The sequence below is a fragment of the Telopea speciosissima genome, chromosome 1 (genome assembly GCF_018873765.1).
Source record: "Telopea speciosissima isolate NSW1024214 ecotype Mountain lineage chromosome 1, Tspe_v1, whole genome shotgun sequence".
Lineage (NCBI taxonomy): Eukaryota > Viridiplantae > Streptophyta > Magnoliopsida > Proteales > Proteaceae > Telopea > Telopea speciosissima.
Window position 1 is genome coordinate 36,379,847 of NC_057916.1, and position 20,288 is coordinate 36,400,134.

At 39.4% G+C, this 20,288-nt stretch overlaps 1 protein-coding gene across 2 annotated transcripts; it reads left to right on the forward strand.

Annotated features, from left to right (window-relative positions):
- Positions 1-2,356: 2,356 nt before the first annotated feature.
- On the forward strand, positions 2,357-17,659 carry LOC122670074. Of its 2 annotated transcripts, XM_043867043.1 has the most exons (6): positions 2,357-2,450; positions 2,536-2,797; positions 3,025-3,077; positions 3,448-3,609; positions 6,425-6,529; positions 17,254-17,659. In XM_043867043.1, exons 2-6 carry the CDS (start codon positions 2,572-2,574, stop codon positions 17,383-17,385), a joined length of 678 nt encoding a protein of 225 aa, XP_043722978.1. In that variant the 5' UTR covers positions 2,357-2,450; positions 2,536-2,571; the 3' UTR covers positions 17,386-17,659. The 2 variants fall into 2 exon arrangements, with proteins under 2 accessions (XP_043722978.1, XP_043722970.1); XM_043867035.1 differs by having other exon boundaries at positions 2,410-2,797.
- The last annotated feature ends 2,629 nt before the right edge of the window (positions 17,660-20,288 follow it).

A 20,288-nucleotide genomic window follows, 5' to 3' on the forward strand; every position in this document is an offset into this window, starting at 1 on the left:
AAATGATCGCCTTACCCCCACTCGAGCAAGGCACTCAGGTAGGGGTAGAGTGGACATTCCCCACTTTGCTGTGTCTTGGCAGTAGGGTACTGCTGGACAGCTCGACAGTAGAGGATCAGAGTCCAAGTGCCTCACCTAAACTCAAGGAACGATTTTTGTTTCTCTAGCCATCTCCAATTCCGATGGATGAAGCAACAGCAGAGAAGAAGATGGTGACTTGGACGAGGCAGCCAAGATGAACAACGAATTTAAAACTCAAGATAATCAACCCGGTCCTCGGAATTTGATGAACCTGATCGAATTGATTTCAACCCACCATGTGCTTACACCTCTCTTCGGAAGAATCAACATAGTAATTCTACTGAGACTGACGCATTACTAGCTCAATCACACACAAAACAAACCCAAAAAACCTAGCTTAGGGGAGTCATTGGAACAATGTGAAAGGGACATTGCATTTTCAAAATCTGTTCTCCAATTGCTTGTTCGACAACTATTCATGTGTTAATTATAACAGTTGTGCTTGTTTTAAAGCATGATCAGTTGGATGTTAAAATTATCTTTTTGTATGAGAATCTCGATGAAGAAATTTGTATAATTCAATTTGAAAGTTTTGTTGAAGAAAACAAGAAGGATTTGGTTTGTTGGTTAAACAAATTACTTTTGGGATTGAAGAAGGTGTTGAGATGCTGGTACAAGAAATTTGATTATTTCATTGCGAGATTGAGGTTCAAAGGATGTGAAGTAGACCATTGTGCCTACATTCAGAATCATGGAAATGGTGGTTTCATTATCTTACTATTGTATGTTGATGGCATCCTAGTTGTATGTATTGGTAAAGATGGTATTGCGGAACTAAAAGCCCATTTGGCAATAAAATTTGATAAGAAAGATTTGCGTGTTGTAAATCATATTCTTGAAATGCCTAAACTTAGAGACCGGGAGAATAGAAAGATCCGGTTAACTTAGATGAGATAAACTTGTAGTTTTAATTACTTTACTTTTTGACTACTTTCATTTTTGCATTTTGATTTTGTTTGATTGCTTTTATTATACTAATAAAGCTTTATTTTGCATCTCTTTATTTTTATTTTTCTATGTAAGATAGCTAAAAATAAATAAATAAATAATGCACTTTTTTAATAATAAAATCTCTTTTTGAGGACTTCCAGTTATATAAAATGCCTGTAAGCAAATTAAATTGGGAGACCTATTCTAATTTTTTTTATTAAGATTGAGTTCCTTGTTCGACTACATAATGTACACTAATACTTTCCTATGTCTCTCTTTCCTACAATAGGGGTAGAATATGTCACTTCAAATGAGAAAGGATAGAGATATACATAGGGAGGTAGCACTTTGGAAAAATGGATGATTGAGTAGTTTCTTCTAATAAGATAGAAAATGATAGATATTTGAAAAGAAAACAAACGTACAATTGAAGGGAAAGGATGGATAAGCCTGGGGATTTTTTAGTTTTTTTAGTTTTCCTTGGTGAAAGTACGGGTGTAATTAGTCATTTTGGTCTAGTTTTTGTTTGGTTGAACTGATTTTGGGCTAGTAATAAACCCAATCAAAACAAAAGTTCGATTTGGTTCAGGTTGAATTGATCAAATTTGATTGATCTGACTGGTTTAGATGAAAAGGGTACTAATATCTTTTTGGGAAGAGGAATGCTAACTGGTCGCTGGGTGTGGCGTGTATCTATGCCCATACACACCCCAGCATGAAAAGACTAGCGCACCCCCCTGAAAAAGTGGAAAGGTCCAGGGGTGCATTGATCTTTTCGCATTGGGCTGTGTCTGGGGTACATCAATCTTTTCGCGCTGGGTTGTGTCTGGGCGTAGGTACATGCCGATGCACACACAACACCAATTAGCGTTCTTTCTCCTTATCTTTTTTTGGTAACTAAAGGGTACTAATGTCAATGCTTGGGAATATGGTGCCAAAATATTCCAATAAGAGAGCAATCTATTGGATAGAACCACAAAAAACAAAGAAAAACAGTTGTTCCAGATCAAGGACTGAAAAATAATCAGAAACGGATAAGCCAAATCGGCCAAGCTTGATCCCCTTCCAAAATCTAGGGTTAGGACATATTTTGGTCGGATCTTTATCCCCTCTATTTGTCTGCCCCTCAATTTCCTCAATTCTATCTAATAGGATGGTGGAAATGATCACTCTATCCTTTGCTCGAACACACTGCCCGGGTGAGGTCTACCTCTCTATTGGAGGGAATTGAGGAAATTGATGGGCAAGCAAATTGAGGTGATATTTTTCCTATTTTGATCAGTTTTGACGGATTTCTCACTGATTCGGTAATCGGCCGGACCTATTAGAACCGATTCGGGGTTTTTAATCCATACTGGTCTTCCTGTATTTCGACGACGACTCGAGGAGTGACGTGACATCGGTTGCTTAACCAGAATTCTTTCGTCGAAGCTCCACAGGTATCCGTGTCGATCTGATCTCTCCTTTTCTGAGTTCTTTCCTCCGTTTCTTAGTTTCTCCTCTGGAAGTTTGTGGTCTCTGTTTATGTGATACCTACTAATTACGATCTGAGTTCCAATTATGGATAGCGATTACAAGAACAGAGGAGTTTCAGCATACGATTCACACGTTCAAATGTACAGGACAACATCAACATCATCATCAAACACAAGCACTTCAACTAGCCATCCGCAATATGGATCGTCTCCTCTCTATCCCAGACTTGGTCAGTCCGGCCATAACGTTATCCCTCCCACAGCCCGAGGTTCTTCTTTTCACCAGTCCTCTGCACCCTCATCTTCTTCGTGTAAGTTGAACAGCCTTCTTTTCGTAGTTATCTTGTCTTCGATGCATAATTTCTCTCAGAAGATTATTCAATTACCTTTCTGTTTTTTTTTTTTTTTATTTCTTAAAACTAAATTCAAAACGAAGGAATTTCAACCACTGCGGAACCCTAATATTCATATATTGGTCATCATTTATGGTCTCATGTCATGGAGTTTCACTAAATTCTTGATCTGTTTTGCTCTACAGCTGGATTTGGCATTAGGGTTCAAATAAAACCCGAGTTCCGAATAACTGCCCCGGTGAGTGCTTCCATGTACACTATTGGTCATTTCTTTGCTTTGCGTTTCTTTTTCTCCTTTAATAGATAGAAACAAGTGGTATAACTGTATAAGCATAAGTTAATACTCAGGATACTCTACCTCCCATGTTTCAAGGAAAACAAATCACCTGTGTCCTTGAGTCTTCCATTCATATGGAAGAGGGATTATGAGCAGAGTGGAATTTTAGCATTTAAAACTATGGACTTTCCACTTGATTATTTTTCATGGTTTTTTTGGATATGATCATTACTTTTTGCTTTTTGGTAAATGTTTGTGGTTCTTTCTTTGTTTTGAATGGTACGCATGATTATTTATTGGATTCTGTTTGCATGTCATAATGCACCCGCAGCCCCAGTTGTCCCAAGTCCGAGATGTCCCCCGGAGCACATTTCAGTTTGACTTTGACCTCGAAAAACGAGTACTTGCCGAAGCAGAGAAGGAGAATCCTAATTGGAGCAGACTTGTGATGGAACACATCTCGTCTAAACCTGTGGAGTCATCTCCGTCTTTGGTACAATATTTCCTCGCTGTTTTTATTTTCTAATATAGAAAAAGACTCATTATATCTTGAGGTGCATTTATAGATGGATTAGCTATACTATGATGGGTTTATTCACCACCAACAACTACATTATGTGTGTCTTTACTTGTTGTATCTTAACTAGATCTTGTGAGAGGCTGTGATCCATGGTGGTTTTCAATAGTTCTAAACAATTATGGTCTAGCTTGATGAATATGGAACCTGTACGTCCGTAACTGACCTTCTTCCTGCCTTCCTCTCCTCACCACTCTTTGATCGACAACCTAAACAGATCAAAAGAGATCGAAGGAGGGAAAAACCAAGTTCCAGTTTAATGCAACAACTAGACGAGCAAAAATGACTAGGATCCAAGAAGAAGAGCGGTTCCAAAAGCAGCATTACTTTTTCTTTCCACCTCACTTTATGAAGGATTCACCTTTCCCTTTGTTGATGGTGAAGATGTCACAAAAGGAAGAGGGATGGGAGAGAGCTGAGTCCTCCCCACCCCCCCCCCCCTCTCTCTTAGGTGTATATATGTAGTCTCCACAGTGTAAGGTGCAACTTTGTATTATGTGCATTGATTGAAAACTGTTTGTATTGGGTTAAATCCAGGTTGTATTTTGAAAATGCCCACCCACAATTCAGCACAATTTTATGGGCTTTGATTGAAACCTGTTTGGATTGGGTTAAATCCAGGTTGGGTTTTGACAATGCATTATGTGTGCTGACCAATCCTAAATGCATTTGGTCCTGGTTGAGATTTTTGAACAGCAAATCTAAAATCCGAAAAGATTCATGCATCTTGGTGAAAGTACAACTGGCAAAATATGTACTAGTACAAACGATTTTTATATATTGAAAGAAAAAGTTGCGATTACAAGCTGATGAATACCTTTACCTGATCCTAACATACATTGAGGTCAGGTTCAATCCCAACTTCTTTTTTCCTTTGGCATTGAAAAAGTTTTCCAGAACAAGCCCCATAGAGTTAAGGCAGGCTGCTTTACTGATTAACTGTGACTGTTGTTCCTCGCCAAATTAGCTTTCTCTTACATGTTTCCTGTGTGGCACTTATTAATGGTGACCTCTGTTCCTTGCCAAATCAGCAATCTCTTTCATGTCTGCTGACTACTGAGTAGTATACTTTCTCATATGGCCAAATCGGCAATCTTTTTTTTTTTTTTTTTTGGGGGGGGGGGGGGATGGGGTTACTGAGGAATGCCCAATGTTGTTTTATTTTGTTCTTTGTTATTAATGTTTTACTGGTGGATGAGGGCTTGGATGGTGTTAAATGGGCTTAAAGGCTATTAAACTCTCTTTTAGCAGCCAGTCTACCTCAGTAGCTCCATTTGCAAACCGGCCTATGCCTCTTAACCCTCTCATTTATTTCTAGAGCTTAAAGGGCTGGGGAGGGAAAAAAGAAAAAAAAATGCTAAAGAACAACAAAAGGGTTCATCACTTAATATACTGGGTTAGAGGAGTCTGATCCTTGGTGCCTAGGATGCAGAGCAATTGCAGGAGTTGAGAAGGTAGGGACTAGTTTGCTAGTCTAGTCAGCTACCAAATATGGTGATCTAGGATGTTAGAATTGTTCATGTGGCATCTTAGTTGGAGGCCCAAAATGGGCTTCCTTGTTGGTTATGATGTTTATGATCATTATCTGAAGTATTGCAAGAGGCCCTTCTATTTTTTTTTTCCTTTTTTAAAGGGTAGTTATTCATGTAACAAAGGAATGTGATATGTTTCCAGAAATTACAAGACAAATCCGAACCATCTATTTTTTACAATTTTTTTTTAATCTAAACCTTTTGTTCCCACTCAGAATTGGGAGAGTGCACAGCATTATCTAGAGTACTTGTAAACATGCATGGACATGCATGGGAGTGTGGGATGCATGCCAATACATGGGGGTATTTGATTAAAATAGACTCTGAATTTTGACATGTGGCTATCCTCGCTATCCAACAGTCGGAATGGACACACCATCTGTCCACGTGGATGAATACATGCCTTGTGACGTTTGGAAAAATAATAGAACCTTGTGACAATAATAATTCACCTCTTTTAAATCTTTAAATGAAATTTTCAAACTTCAATAGCTGGTATTGGCAAGGAAGAAATTCAATACATGGTGGACTTGTTGAGGGAGCTGAGCGTGTGACAATTTTTAGAGAATCATATCTCATGGACGTTTGGATTGGCATGAAATCCATCCTCATGGTTGAGATAGGATAGGTCTACTATCTCTCGACTTACCTAGAAAACGATTTTACTGTATTTTTCTATAACAGAGAACATTAAATCTGATGCCCTCTGGATATCTCTTAGAAATCGAACTTTTATAAAGAGGTAGTTTTATGTTGTTTTTCAAACCATGGTGCACTTTTTGGATTCTGGATGCTGCTAGGTAATGCTAATGCGTGTAGGGGCTAGTAAGATGCTGGGTGGCCATACAATAGATTGTATGGAAGTCCCTTGCATTCAGAATGCTACAAGTCAAAAGCCTTAAGACAACCTTTTGGCCCCTTATTAAGTGGAAAGAGTGTCATCTTGTTTTTGATGGTTTGCCATGACAGCTGTATGTGTAATAGAAGTTACTTCCCCTCAACCAAAACTATACCTGGGGCCACATAAATATTTGTCAGGCTATTTTTTGTTGAATTTTTACTGAAATGCTTTCATGTGGATGTAAAACTAATGATTTCTTTAAGTAGGATCACTTTGTGTGGTTTCTGCTAATGTCTAAATGGGAACTGGACATAATGCTGTCTTTTTTTTTTTTGTTTTTCTTCCCCATCCCCAAAAGGGCTCTTCTGCCATAGATCCGGTTGTGAGCAAATACATTGCATCAGGACTCAGTCGAGAAGCTGTACCGATTGCAGTTGCGAACTATGGAGATAATCAAACTAAGGTACTCATCTGACTTTCTTAAAATGCTCTTACGACTTCAAGAGGACAACTCTTGAGTGATTATGAGATAGCAGTTTACTTTTTTACTTGCATAAAATCCTTTCTTCACCATTCACACAAAGGTGGTTTTAACATGGATTTGATGAGCCTTGAACGTTTGGTATTCAATCTTATGGTAATTGTAGTTTCCTTTTCCCTCCTATTTCTTAACCTTCCAAAGGGGTCTGGCTATTTGACTGTTTGCACATGTCCAGCATTCTCTTCCCACCTTGGATGGAAGGTCTTGGTGGGGTTGTGTCTATCGATTGGCATAATTTCTTTTTATGAATAAAGTAATCTACTGAAAACTTGATATAGGGGCCATTGCTTGGAGCAATGGTAAAAGGTTTGGGCTGCCAGGGCAAATGCCCAGGTTTGAGTGTTGAGAGTGGCCCCTTTGTGTACCCAAAAAAAAATGCTGAAGGTTAGGACCGCCTCCAAACTCACCTTCTCCCACTACTCCGCATGGATGGGACCAGCACTGGATAATTCCCTTATTGAATATTTGATATCCTTTTTCTTTTGGTGATGAAATTTGGTGTCTAGTACCTCTAATAAGAAATAACTGATCAAGTAACAGAAGTTATTGGTTTTTGGAAGGCCAACACTGTGTGTGTCTGCTCAGATGCTTCAGGCATGATCTGAGGCATTCAAACTGTAGTGGTGAGCATCATGAGAATGCATAATAAGCAAATTAATAAACAACAGCTGTGAAATAAATAATATACTTAAAATATATGCATATCAATGTAAGTTAGAAATTAGAAATCTCAAAGATTTAAAGAAAATAGATAATGATGAAAATAAATAACCTTACATAATACTTCTTAATATTATCATGGCTGTATGTGATTAAAGATGAGAGGCCAAGAGAAGGGGGGGGGGGGAAAGAAGGTTGTTAAGGGTAACTGTTAGGGTGGGGGGGAAAGAAGGATATTAAGGGTAACTGTTCCGGTGGTTGGATTAGCAGAGTGTTTGAATTCATGCTTCAGCCCCTATTTCTTTGGTGAGTAAGAGGGTACATTTTGGTAGCTCAAGCAACAGAACATAGTAACCATGTCACACATGGAGATTGACTGTGTTCATGCTTCTGCTAAATGCTTTGGTGAACAAAAGGGTAATCTTTGGATGCCCATGCAACAGAACTGAATAACCATGTCATGTAGAGAGTCTTTTTTTTTTTTTTTGGGGGGGGGGTGGGGGAGTTGAAAACTTAATGGAGAACTGATTGTTACTTGTTCTTTCTTCGTTCATTGGGATCCCAAAAATGGATCTGATAGTCACTAAGTCAGAAAAAAGGATGGCCATTTTTGGATATATTGGAATGGGTCTTCTCTCTACTCAGGAACGGTCTTTTCAATGCTTTAACACCCACACCGGATATGGAGCAAACTGTCTCATGACGTTCTGAACTCAGCTCATGTACCACTTTAATGGGCGAACAGCCTAACCTTTGGAGCATACTGCAGCCCTAGGTGACGAAGAGCCATTGAGGTGCCAAACCTTCCCGTCGATGTGTACTATTGGGGAAGATCAGCCTGTTATCCCTAGAGTAACTTTTATCCGTTAAGCGACGGCCCTTCCACTTGGCACCACCGAGAAAGGGTTTTACAAGATTAAAAGGTTCTGTTGAGTGCCTTAGGGCTATGTCTTAATAGATCCGAACACTTGCTCCGGATTGATGTCCACATCATAATTGCTCTAATCGATTGGGCAATAACCCAAGGATTACTAGTAATTGGTGTCACTCTCACTAAAGTCCATATCTATGTGGATATCAATATATCACTCGTGTCTCTGTTACAAGACTGCAATTATAAATAGAACTGGTTTGAATAAAATCATAAGAATATGTATGTTGTACACCCCCAGTGGTGCAGATTCATCGCCAAAATAGGTTTGTTTTATTAGGAATAGGTCTAGGGTTGGGTTATATACATGTTGAGCCTTTGATCCCAAGGGTTTTCAATGTAATAGGCCACTTTTATGGACCTAGACTATGGCTAATAAGGTTACATACGGGATTAGTTAGTAGATATTTATTTTTTTATTTGGTTAGTGGTCATGTGATCACTTAAGGCCTTGTTTGTTTGACAGAGAAAAGTGGAAAAGGTAAAAAGGGGTGGGAAACTTTTGCTTGTTTCCCACAAATTACCACAAATGTGACTGTCTGGTTAGATGGGGTGGGAAACTTCCAGACAAGCTCATTAAATGCATTTATTTTTGTCTGGTGAGGTGGCACCCCTCTTTTTCCCACCCCAATCCCTTTCAAAGTTTTACCAAATTGGTAGGACTTTGGCACTATTCATAGAAAAGTTACTTTTGAGTCTATCTCTCTCCTCTTCCTATTTCCTTTCTTTCCCATGGAATCCCACCCCATGTCCATTTCCTCTCTCCCACTAAATCCCATCCCACTACAAATGCATATTCCATTATTTCCTTTTCTTCTCAACCCAACCCACAACATGTGGGACCCACCCTCACAAGTTTCCCACCCCTTTTTATCCGTCAAACAAACGGGACCTAAGTGATCATATGACTATTTAATTGTTTTTTAAGTTGGGCTAGATTAGGACTTTATAAGTCCAGCTATGTTTTGAGTCTTTTTCTTTCAGTATTTCAGTCCCTAGTTAGTTTAGGTTACCTAATAGATTAAGGATTGAGTTAGGCTTTTCCTTTTTAGTGTAGGAGTCTATTTTTGAGCCTTTTATATAATGTTGTAAGGGGGCAAAGCATTGGACACAAATTTTAATTAATGAAAAGCTTTTTGCTGCTCTTCTTCTGCGTTGAAGATTTTGGTCTTGTGTTCAATCAAGGCTGGTGGGATTGGTGTTTGATACAATCGACACCTTCTGGTGTGAAGCCCGGGTGGTTTGTTCAAGCTCTCTTTGTTTTCCATTGCCGCTACATTCAAGTTCTGGTTTTTCTTGAAGGAACTTCAATCGAACAAGTTGTTGCCCAATCATCCTTAACCCTAGCCATTCTTTTTCTAATCCTATAGACAACCATACCCTAGATTCCCTTCCATCTCTAAACCTTCATCCACAATCCATTCACTGCCCAGCCCATTCAAACCGTAGGAAATCATCCATATTTGGATCGAGTACTCGTCTCCCTCTATAGGGAACTCGATCCAAGTTGCAACCCTAACTGGCAACTCTAACCCTAGAAACTCCACTCAACCATCTTTCCCAAAACCCCAACCCTAACAATAAAACTTGTTGCCGATTCTGTTTACCAGTCCTAGACTTGATAAAACTTAACGAGACCTTCACTGGAAGACTTCCCTACATCAACTTACCTTAACCCTACCATCAAATCCTAACCCTAATTTGATCAAAATCACCTATTTTGACCTAGCCGAATTATTGTTCAGGTCAGATCCTGGTTATTTGGCTCCTAGTTTGACTATTCAAACCTAGGACTGCATTACCCAATCCTTGGAATTCTAGTTCAATCGGTTAGAGCACCGCCCCGTCAAGGCAGAAGCTACTGTTTTTTGTCCCGTCAGTCCCGACCTAGTATTCGGGAGGATGATCAGCCACACTGGGACTAAGACACAGCATAGACTCCTACGGGAGGCAGCAGTGGGGAATTTTTTGCAATGGGCGAAAGCCTGATGGTGCAATGCCGTATGGAGGAAGAAGGCCCACAATACTGATCGAATCCATGTTAACGAAACGACTGTTTCTTAAAAGTAGGACTGGAAGCCTGGAAGGATGCTATGCAAAAAAAAATTGCTGGTCAGGGAAATTAATCTAATACTTCTAGTAATGATTCATGCTCTAAGGGATGACTGGTCAAGTCATGAACCATCTATTATTGGGTTCTATAGAAGCTGTTTCTATACAATGCCCTTCCTGAAATATTGAAGCTATTTGTTGGTATTGTCATAAGGAATCATTTGGATAATGATGTGTATATATTTTTTTGGTTGAAGTGAAAGCTTTCAATTTCATCTGGTCAAGTCATTAACCATCTATCATTGGGTTCTTTAGAAGCCATTTCTGTACAATGACCTTCTTGAAATATTGAAGCTATTTGTTGGCATTGTCATAAGGAATCATTTGGATAACCATGTGTTGAGTTTTTCTATATATTTTTTGGTTGAAGTGAAAGCTTTCAATTTCATATTGGATTATGATTTGTTAGGGAGAATTCCTACCTTGGCTATTGATACATGTATTTGCAGATTGTAAAATTCTATTTAAGTAATGGGAGAATGTTCTCTGTGCCACAGCGTAGGCTGCGCCAAGGCACATGGGCAGCCTGTGCAGGAGGGCATGGTGGTCATTGCACCCATCCCCATGTGCCTGGGCGCAGCCTGCGCTGCGGCACAGAGAACAGCGCCCCTTAAGTAATTATCAATCCTCTATTCAAGTCACAAGGTTGGTCATCATCTTGCCATATATGTTTTATCATTGACTTCAAGATGAGGTTCCTTGGTGTATCCTTTTTGCTGATAATATTGGCTTGGTGGATGAGACAAAAGTAGGGATTAACACCAAGTTAGAGTTATGGAGATCAACCTTAGAATCAAAAGGTTTTAAGATAAGTAGAACGAAGACTAAGAGCCCGCTTGATAACCTTACGAGAAATAGTTTCTGGTGTTTTTCCATTTTGAGAAACGGAAAAACACCCAAAAACCGCTTGATAACGAAGTGTTTTTTGTGGCTGTTTTTGGAAACAAAAATCAAAATTTATGCTCCCTAGAAGACTTTTGACAGAACATGTCCAACATGTTTTGTCGTTTCTCAGCACAAAAATGCAAACTTGTTCCCGATAAAATTGAAATCCATACCTAAGCACTTATCCAGCTCTCACAAGGTTGTCCTCTTCACAGGTTTTCTGAGAAGAAAACCCTAACGGCGGCAAGCTTGGTAGATCTCGCTCTCTCAGGTACTCTCTATCTCTTCTGACTTTCTCTCTCGCTCTCTCGATCTTTCTCTCTCGCTCTCTCTGTCTTTCTCTCTCGCTCTCTCGCTGTCTCTGTCTTTCTCTCTCGCTCTTTCGCTCTCTCTATCTTTCTCTCTCGCTCTCTCTGGCTTTGTTAATGATTGGATCTGGGTTTTTTTGGAAGCTTGAACATACCCTGTTCACAAGCTCTGAAGGTCGCTGCATTGGGGATACAACATCTTCACCGCAGGTATACTTCGTTTTTTTCTTCTTTAAATTTGTTTAATCCAACAGCAGTATAGCACTATTTCAAAACCTATGGCAGCAACAAAGAAAGGGGAAAATAGGCTATCGGTTAGAATATAGAGGGAGGATAAGAATATAGAGCCTCCATGTTAGCAATTTTTGTTTGTTTGTTTTATGGCTGTAGAGCCAACTTCCATGGATGCTCCGTTTAATGGCTGTAGAGCCAACTTCCCTTGAATAATTGGTCTCTCTCTTTCTTTTGTGATTACTCCCCTTTCTGATTTTTATTTTCTGGGCACATCTGAGATCATCCGAGCTTCATTAAACTTGTTGTTTTCATCTACTGAAGCTCCCCTTGAAGCCCCCAGTTGCTGCTGTTATAGTTGCTGTTATCCTGGGTTATCGAGGTCTGGGTTATAATATCAAAATCTGCTTAGGCTATAGTCTGGCTTGAATTGTGAAGGCATCCTGCCTTAGGTGAGGTCTATCACTTTCTTAAAGTTAATTGGGAAGTTGCCAAATTTTCTGGGTTGTGTTGTTGCTAGTGGCGTTTGAGCATTAATATTTGAGGGCTGTGTGCTCCACATTGGAGGTTGTAGTAGTGTCGTGCTCTTAAAGAGGAATTGTCTTTCCTCAAATTGCACTGTAGGTGGAGGTTCCATATTGGAGGTTGTAGTAGTATCTTTCCTTAAGAATATATATACCCTTCCCAACAACTTTCATTTACAAATTCAGGGTTAGAATATAGAGGGAGGATAAGAAAGAGAAAAAAAGAAGAGAAGATCATGAGGGAGGGGGAGGGGAGATTCCACTCAATTTTCTAAAACAGAAAATCCAGATTTTACTTGTAGAAACAAAAGGGACTTAATTTTGAAGATTAAAATTAAGGTAGGTAAAGAGAAGAATTGGAGATTTGAATGCTTACAATAAGGGTTTGTGAAAATGTCTGTGTGACTACACAAGACCCAACAAGTAAGATTTCCTCTTCATTCAACTTTCTTTAAGTTGTAACCTCCCTTTCTCCCTCTGAGTCCTTTGGCTGAGATATATAGATTCTCTGTTTGTTTGTTTGTTTGTTTATTAAAATGCATTAATAATTACTTATGTCTTGTTTGTTTCAATCAACAAGATGCTGGTAGCCCAAATTTTCCATATCTTCAATTTTAAGAATGGAAGAAAAAAAAAGAGGGGTTTGTGAGTTGTGAATTGTAATTTGTGACTTGTGAGATGCTGTGAGATTTTTTTTAAAAGACAGTGAGGGTTCAAGGATGGATGGATGGACGGATGGATAGAGGAGAGTGATTAGAAGAGAGAGAAAATTAAAGGATGGAGTGAGTGAGTATATGTCATGGTGGGGGGGGGGGAACAGACAGCATGTGCATATGGCAGGCATGACATGTGTTGGGTGTCAGAGGGGCTTTCATTCCATGTGAGTTGTGACCACCTCCTATTCATTATTCCCTTCCCTTTAACAGGCTGTGTCCTGTGTGTGAAGGTAACCAAAGTAGGACCATTCCTTCCTCTTATTCTCCTTTCCTTCTCCTTTTCCTTATTAAGGGTAAGTGTGGCCGTTGTTATTTCCCACTACTCTATCTTGATTTCCTAATTAACATCTGTTGCTTTGTAGGGGAGGAGATACTAATAACATATCTTCCCCTGTTTCATGGATTTTTTGTGGATTTTTTTTTCTTTTTCTTTCTCTCTCCTGGGGGGGGGGGGGAGTGTTTGTTTGTAAATTTGGCATGTGGGTTCTGTACTGTTTTGCTCACCTGATATACTTTTTAAATGTTAACAGCTTAAGATAGGTATCTTGTCCCAAGTGCCCATGATCATTTCACATTCTTTTTGTACTCTTTTCTTTTCACTACTTCTTATCATTGTACTCTTGCCTTTCTTTTCACTACTAATCATTGTACAGTATTATAGTGCTCAGGTGTAGGGCAGCAAAGGGGGGGGGTGTGTGCTCAGGTATTGGGCAGCAAAAGGGGGGTGTATGCTCAGGTATTGGGCAGCAAGGGGTGTGTGTGTGCTCAGGTGTAGGGCAGCAAGGGGGGGTGTGTGTGCTCAGGTATTGGGCAGCAAGGGGGGGTGTATGCTCAGTTGTAGGGCAGCAAGGGGGGGTGTGTGCTCAGGTGTTGGGCAGCAAGGGGGGTTGTGTGCTCAGGTGTAGGGCAGCAAGGGAAGGGGGGGGGGGGGTGTGCCAAACTATAATTCTCATCTGCCAATTGTAGAATTAAAATGAATAGGGTTTCTCAGTTAAAAGTTTAGAAAGTTGAATAGATTTATATTGATTTTAAACTGTAGAGTGGAAGGGCTGGTGGTGTAATGTAAGATGGTTTGTTCTTAATCAATAACTGTCCCTTGTTGAGACATTTCATGAATATTGTAAAAAGAAATGATTGTTAATAAGAAAGAAAGCCAAAAAAATTTTATGTTCCTCAAGGTCCAATAGACAGCATCAACTTGAACCTTTTCAAAAGCTTTGCAGAAAATAAAGACTCTCATTATATTTACAAATTACACTCAATAGTCAAAACTGGTGTCTTCATTAATCAAGCACAAAAACAGAAATAGGGGAGGGGACAATGGAACTGAGGGAAGTGTGAAAAGTATAGAGTTCAAAGATTTCTACCTCAGAGATCAGAGTAGGGAAGTAATCTCACAGATATGCATTTGGTTGGTGTTGGATATGTAACCTTTGTAGTCAATTAGCTGCTTTCTGTGCTATATGCTGCCATATCTGTTCTATGTAACCCAAGTTTGTAACAACATGAAAATAAACTAGGGTTTACTCCATATATGTTACCAACTTGTTTCCCCCTTGCTTGGATCACCATGGAAGATGGATCTAAATCAAATTAACCCACCATATGAAGACTATTACTTGCAACAGTATGTCCTTGGTGTTTCCTCTTGAATAGGTTTGATTTTTTTCTGAAGATTATTGCTGATCACACAAACTGGCTGTAACCTGTTTTTTGGGTTTTCTGAGCAGAATCGAATCTGCAATTACTGAAGATCTGTCCATTAGATTTTCCTGATATTTTGGGACACTGAAGGCCCTCTGGTCAGGTCCTTCGACCTAGGTTTGAGGCTGATCTTAGCCTCTGATTTGTTGTGATTAAAATTCTCCCAAAAACTGGGTTTATGTTTTCGGATTCTGGTTTTTTGTTCCTGATTTCTCATCTTGCTGTTGGACCATTATTAGATTGTGGTTTTTGGGTACTCTATTGACCTACAATCTCCAAGCAGAATTGTAGCCCCATCCAAGGAGTTAACTGTTTGTTCAATTCAGATTCTATATCTGATCTGAGTTGAAGTGATTAATGTTGGAACTGTTGCTGATCATTCATCCTTATATATTTATTGACCTTTGAGCTACTGTGACTGTTGATGTGTTAAAATAGTCTATGTCATGGCATCATAGCTGGCATAGTGGAGGCTGCAATCAGTGATTGCTTTGCACTCCTCCATGAAATAATAGCCCTACTTCCTAGCTGGCATAAAACTTTTAATTACAATGTTTATTTTAACCTTTATTATCTAAAGTACATTATTCAGGACAAATATTATTAAAATTGATCACATTACATGCTCCCAGAAACAGATTTTATCAAGCACCAATGGTGTTCCAATTGTCTTCTGGAAACATTTCTTTACCAAGCGGGTCAAAAACAGTTTCTCAGCACAGAAAATGAAAAAACTGTTCTAATGTTTCTCAGCACATAATTAGAACAGAAACACCCGTAAGGTTATCAAGCGGGCACTAGGTATATGGTGTGTAACTTTGGTTACACTAGGACAGATAATGAGGTGGTGAAAATTGACGAGAGGGAGATTCCACAAAGTGATTAATTTAGGTATCTTGGCTCAATCATAAATAAAGAAGGTGATATAGAGGACGATGTTTCATTGAGAATTAAATAGGATGAATGAACTGGAGAGATGCGTCCAGAGTATTGTATGATTGACGTATTCCTTTAAAACTTGGAGGAAAATTTTATAGGACAGTCATTATGACAAGCTATGTTGTATGGTATGGTATGTTGGGCAGTTAAGAATCATCATATAGATAAACTTAGTGTAGCGGAGATGAGGATGTTGAGATGGATGAGTGGCAAAACTAGGAAGGATAAATGAATGATCATATTAGAGCTTGTTTGGGAATAACCTTGATACATGATAAGCTATGAGAAAGTCGTTTGAGGTAGCATGGCCATGTTCAATGGAGGCCTTTGGATGTTCCAGTATGGAGGAGTGATTTGATTCAGATTGAAGAAACTAAAAAAGCCAAGGGCAGACCTAAAATCACCTTAGGAGAAGTGGTGAGAAAAGACATGCATAACTTAGGCCTTGTATGAAGTATGACCTCGAATAGAGCTGATTGGAGGGCAAGGATCCATGTAGCCAACCCCATTTAGTTGGGATAAGGCTGACTTCTTGTTGTTGTTGCTGCAGTTTGATTACGTTTATAAAGAGAGAGATAGAGAGGTATAACCCTTTCTCTTTAGAAATGGGTTCGGCTTCACCTGTGGAAGCAAGAGCCCAACTTCCCTTAATATATAGTATTACAGTAGTATTGAATCATGGATGAGGACGTTATGTTGGATTAGTTTATGAAGACCATGGACCCCAACTTCTTGTGGTGATGATATGTGCATTTTGTCTCTCTCTCTCAAAGAGTTTCCCATAAGTCTTGCTTTGAGATGGTCTCAAGGTTGGAGACTCATAAAGACCATCTCAGTGCACGAGGCTCCCGCTACTGCAAGGTCTGGGAGGGGCAAATGTACGTAGCCTTACCCCCGCTTCATGGAGTGGCTGTTTCCATGTTTCGAACCCGCTACTTGATAATTGCAACAGCACAACTCATGTCTCTTAAAATACCAATGTACATTCCTTTTTATATTCGAAATTTTGTTGGCTCTCTAGTTTGTGGACCCTGAATTTTGCTCAAACACTACTTTCAAAGCTGGCATATTTCCTGTTGGATTGTGATATCATGACTTTTTTCTTGGGGGAGGGGGGATAGTGATTCATTTTTCTAGGGCCCAAGAGCAAAGACAGAGAAAGATGGGATTTGGGCCACTTTACCCTTTTTTCCCTCTACCTCTTGCTCAGTCTGAGTTTTGAGTAAAGCGTTAAAATAGAATATCCAGTCTCCCAAATTCCCCTCCAATCATTTAATATGAGTGAGTAAGTAGATTTTATCCTTAGAGCATAACACAGGTTTCCTTTTTATGGTGCAGAACACTACAACGGTTATTATCTTTTCAATTTGTTTACCTATGTATCATTAGAGTCATATCTCAATTCCTATTGCTCCATATATTGATCATGTTTTGGTGTGCAAAATAACCTCGTTTTCACTCATTACCCCATGCACCAGCCAAAAGTCATACTTGGGTGAACCCAAGTTTGGAGGCTTCATCACCCACTGAGCACATTCAGATGACCTGTATCTACACAGCACACCTTTTGCAATTTCACTAAACGACTGTGTGTTTGTCGGATTTTGTTTGACTAAATTATGTGAATTGTTTTCAGGTTCGTGAATTTGTTAATGCTTACAATCTGCTGCGTGAAATGGGTTTCTCCTCAAACAGTGTTGCTGAAGCCTTGGCCATGTATGATAATGATACCGACAAGGCATTGGCATATTTTCTCAACAGTTCATAATGATGCCAGAATAGAGTTGTGAATCTTGTATGACATGATATAAACAAGACATTGGCACATAATCTCAACATTAAACCTGAACTATTTCTGGAAATATGGGATGTTTCTCATGGTAGTATTGAGTTATAGATTTTTTCTGTAAGCGTGGTGATCCAGAGTACCATCATCTGTTATTCAGATTAAGAATTCTATTACTGTGGTTCATTGTAATCTAGTAGCTGGTTGTAGACCTTGTAAATTTCATGTCATGATCTGAATTTACTAAAGTTTGGTTCTAAATTCTGGTATACCATAGTGCCGAAGATTCGTTGTGTATTTTGAGTATTTTAATGTTCTGATTCGTTGTACTTCATCTCTATTTATACCTTACCTCAAAGTTTTATATTGTTAATGGCCAAAATTCTTGAAATTTCTGGTTCCAAAGAGGCTTAGCATGGTGTCGCATACCCAAAGGTTCCATCTACAAGATTGGTAGGCTTAGTGATTTGGTTATTTGAGAGAGAGAGAGAGAGAGAGAATCTCTCTCCCACCATTTTTAAGTACCAGATTTGTGGGTTAGGGCTCGTACGTCAGGAGAAGATCTTCAATTAAATAATTTAAGTTAAATGCCTAGCAATTCTGTTGTGATTATGATGTATTAAGATGCTGTGTATATATTTGCATGTAAAAAGCTGTTCTTACAAATTTTTTGTCATATTTGTTTGTTGGATTGCAGCTAAAGATTAAAGTTGGGTAGTTGATGTGACTCTGGAACTACAAAAATAAAAAGAAAAATTACACTATTACCCCTTGAGGTTTGTATTTAATACAGTGCGACCTTCTTTATTTCTAAAGTATGCAGCTACACCCCTTGATTTCCCACTCCGTTAATTAAGTGTTACAATGTTGGTTAAGTTTGCCTTCAAATGACTAATATACCCCTTTCAAGGTCTGAGCTTACCATTTTGCCCATAGGGCATCCCTAACTTCACACCCCCTTTCTTCCTCCTCTGCAACCCCATTGGCCTCACCAGCTGCACCCTTCTGCAACACAACCCCACCACGTCCCACCTTCCCGTCTCCCCCCTCCCGCTTTCCTTGCACGAACAATCCAATTCGTTAAGAATCCTAGATTCAGCTATTGAAAAAAGAGGAGCAAACATTGTTTTCTATGCAACACATTAAAGATGGCGAACAGGTTCAGCATCTTGAAGATATATCAAAGTAAAATCAGAGATACCACCCTTGGCTGAAATCGTGAATTGTAAGAACTAATACTGAAACATTGTTTTTTTTTGAGTAACAGATAACCATTCCGAATCTTCTTCCATCCAGGATTGCATTCACACTCAAGCTGAGAAAGAAGTTACTAGCAGATTTGCAAGTTCCTTCTCCACAACTGATCAAATTGCATCCAACATCTATTCACAACTCAGAATCCATCAAGAAAACCCACCCAATGATCAGAAAGTATATAAAATACAAAAACCAATTCAGATATGGGTTTTGGGGAGGAAAGGAATTCAAAAATGGAGCAGAGAAATTACTTGATCAATGACCTTCGCTTACACAGCAGGTCAAAGACAAGCCACCAATAAATAAAGCCAGGAACCAATCCCAATTCCAGCCCATCCATTATGACCGATTCACAAACTGAAACCCTATTTTCAGATCTAAGGGTCAATTCTAGAGGTACTAGGATCAATTCCAATCAGAATTAACAGGGATCGATCTAAGGGGTTTTGCATTGACAGATTCTCCATTCTTGTGGGAGTGTGAGATCGAAAAACTGGTGAGGGTCAGGGACCCATTCCAAGGTTTTCCATTGGAAGGAATGAAGGGAAGGGTTTAGGGTTTTAGGTAGGGAGAAGTCGTGCACAAGCATAACAGATTAATTATCAGTGCAACGGTGTCCTGGGTTTTCAAAACCCAAAATGGATTTGTTGAATGTGTAAAGAAAAATTACAGATACATTTTCAATTAAGATTCATGTGGCAGACCAAAGACACTCGGAGAGGGAGATAGAGCAAGAGAGTTCCTGGAAGACATTAAGGTTGCAAGGGATGAGAATTGTTTTTGACATTTGATGGATCTTTTTAAAAGGCTTTGCCATTTCCAAAACCCAGAACCAGAAACTTCATATAAAGGAGCCGCGCAGCTTAGGATACAGCACCAAAAGGAGAGCATTAAAACCCTTCAAGGTTGAAGCTTGGGAGGGTTCAATACAAAGGCAGAAGGGGGAAAAGAGGTAGGCGAGGAAAGAAAAAGCAAAAGAGAAAGAACTGAAGAAGAGACGGAGTAAAATTTGTTTTTCTCGGTTGGGGAAGGAACAGAGGGAGGGGGGAGACGGGATTGTGGGAAGTGGTGGGGTTGGGTTGCAGCAGGTGGTGGGGCCAGTGAGGTTGCAGAGCAGGAGGAAGAAGAAGAAGAAGAAGAAGGGCCGGTGATGGGGTGGGTCCCATTAAGTTTATTTTATGTGTAAAATTGAAAAAAAAAAAAAAAATTAGTGTTTCAAACAAATGGGGGTAAATATGAGAAAACACTTTCATTAAGGTATTAAGGATGTCCTATGGGCAAAATGATAAGCTCACATCCAAGGGTATATTAGTTATTTGAGGGAAAACTTAACCAACATCGTAACACCTAGTGGTGTCAATCGGTCGATCTCGGTCGATTTCAATCGGGCTTTCATCGGTCCTACCAATTTGATACCCTAGCCCGTGCACGACGGATTAAAGAGTCGGTCTACAAATCTTCCCACTATGACTGACTAGTAAATAGTCGGTCGATTGCCGGGCTTAACCGAATTTTGTCCCAAATCTCTGTGCCCAAAAGATTAACGTCGGAAAGAAGAATATCAAAGATGCAGGGGGATTGTCGGGTTAGCTTGAAATTGATAGGGAAGAGCCCCAGCTCTTTGAGGG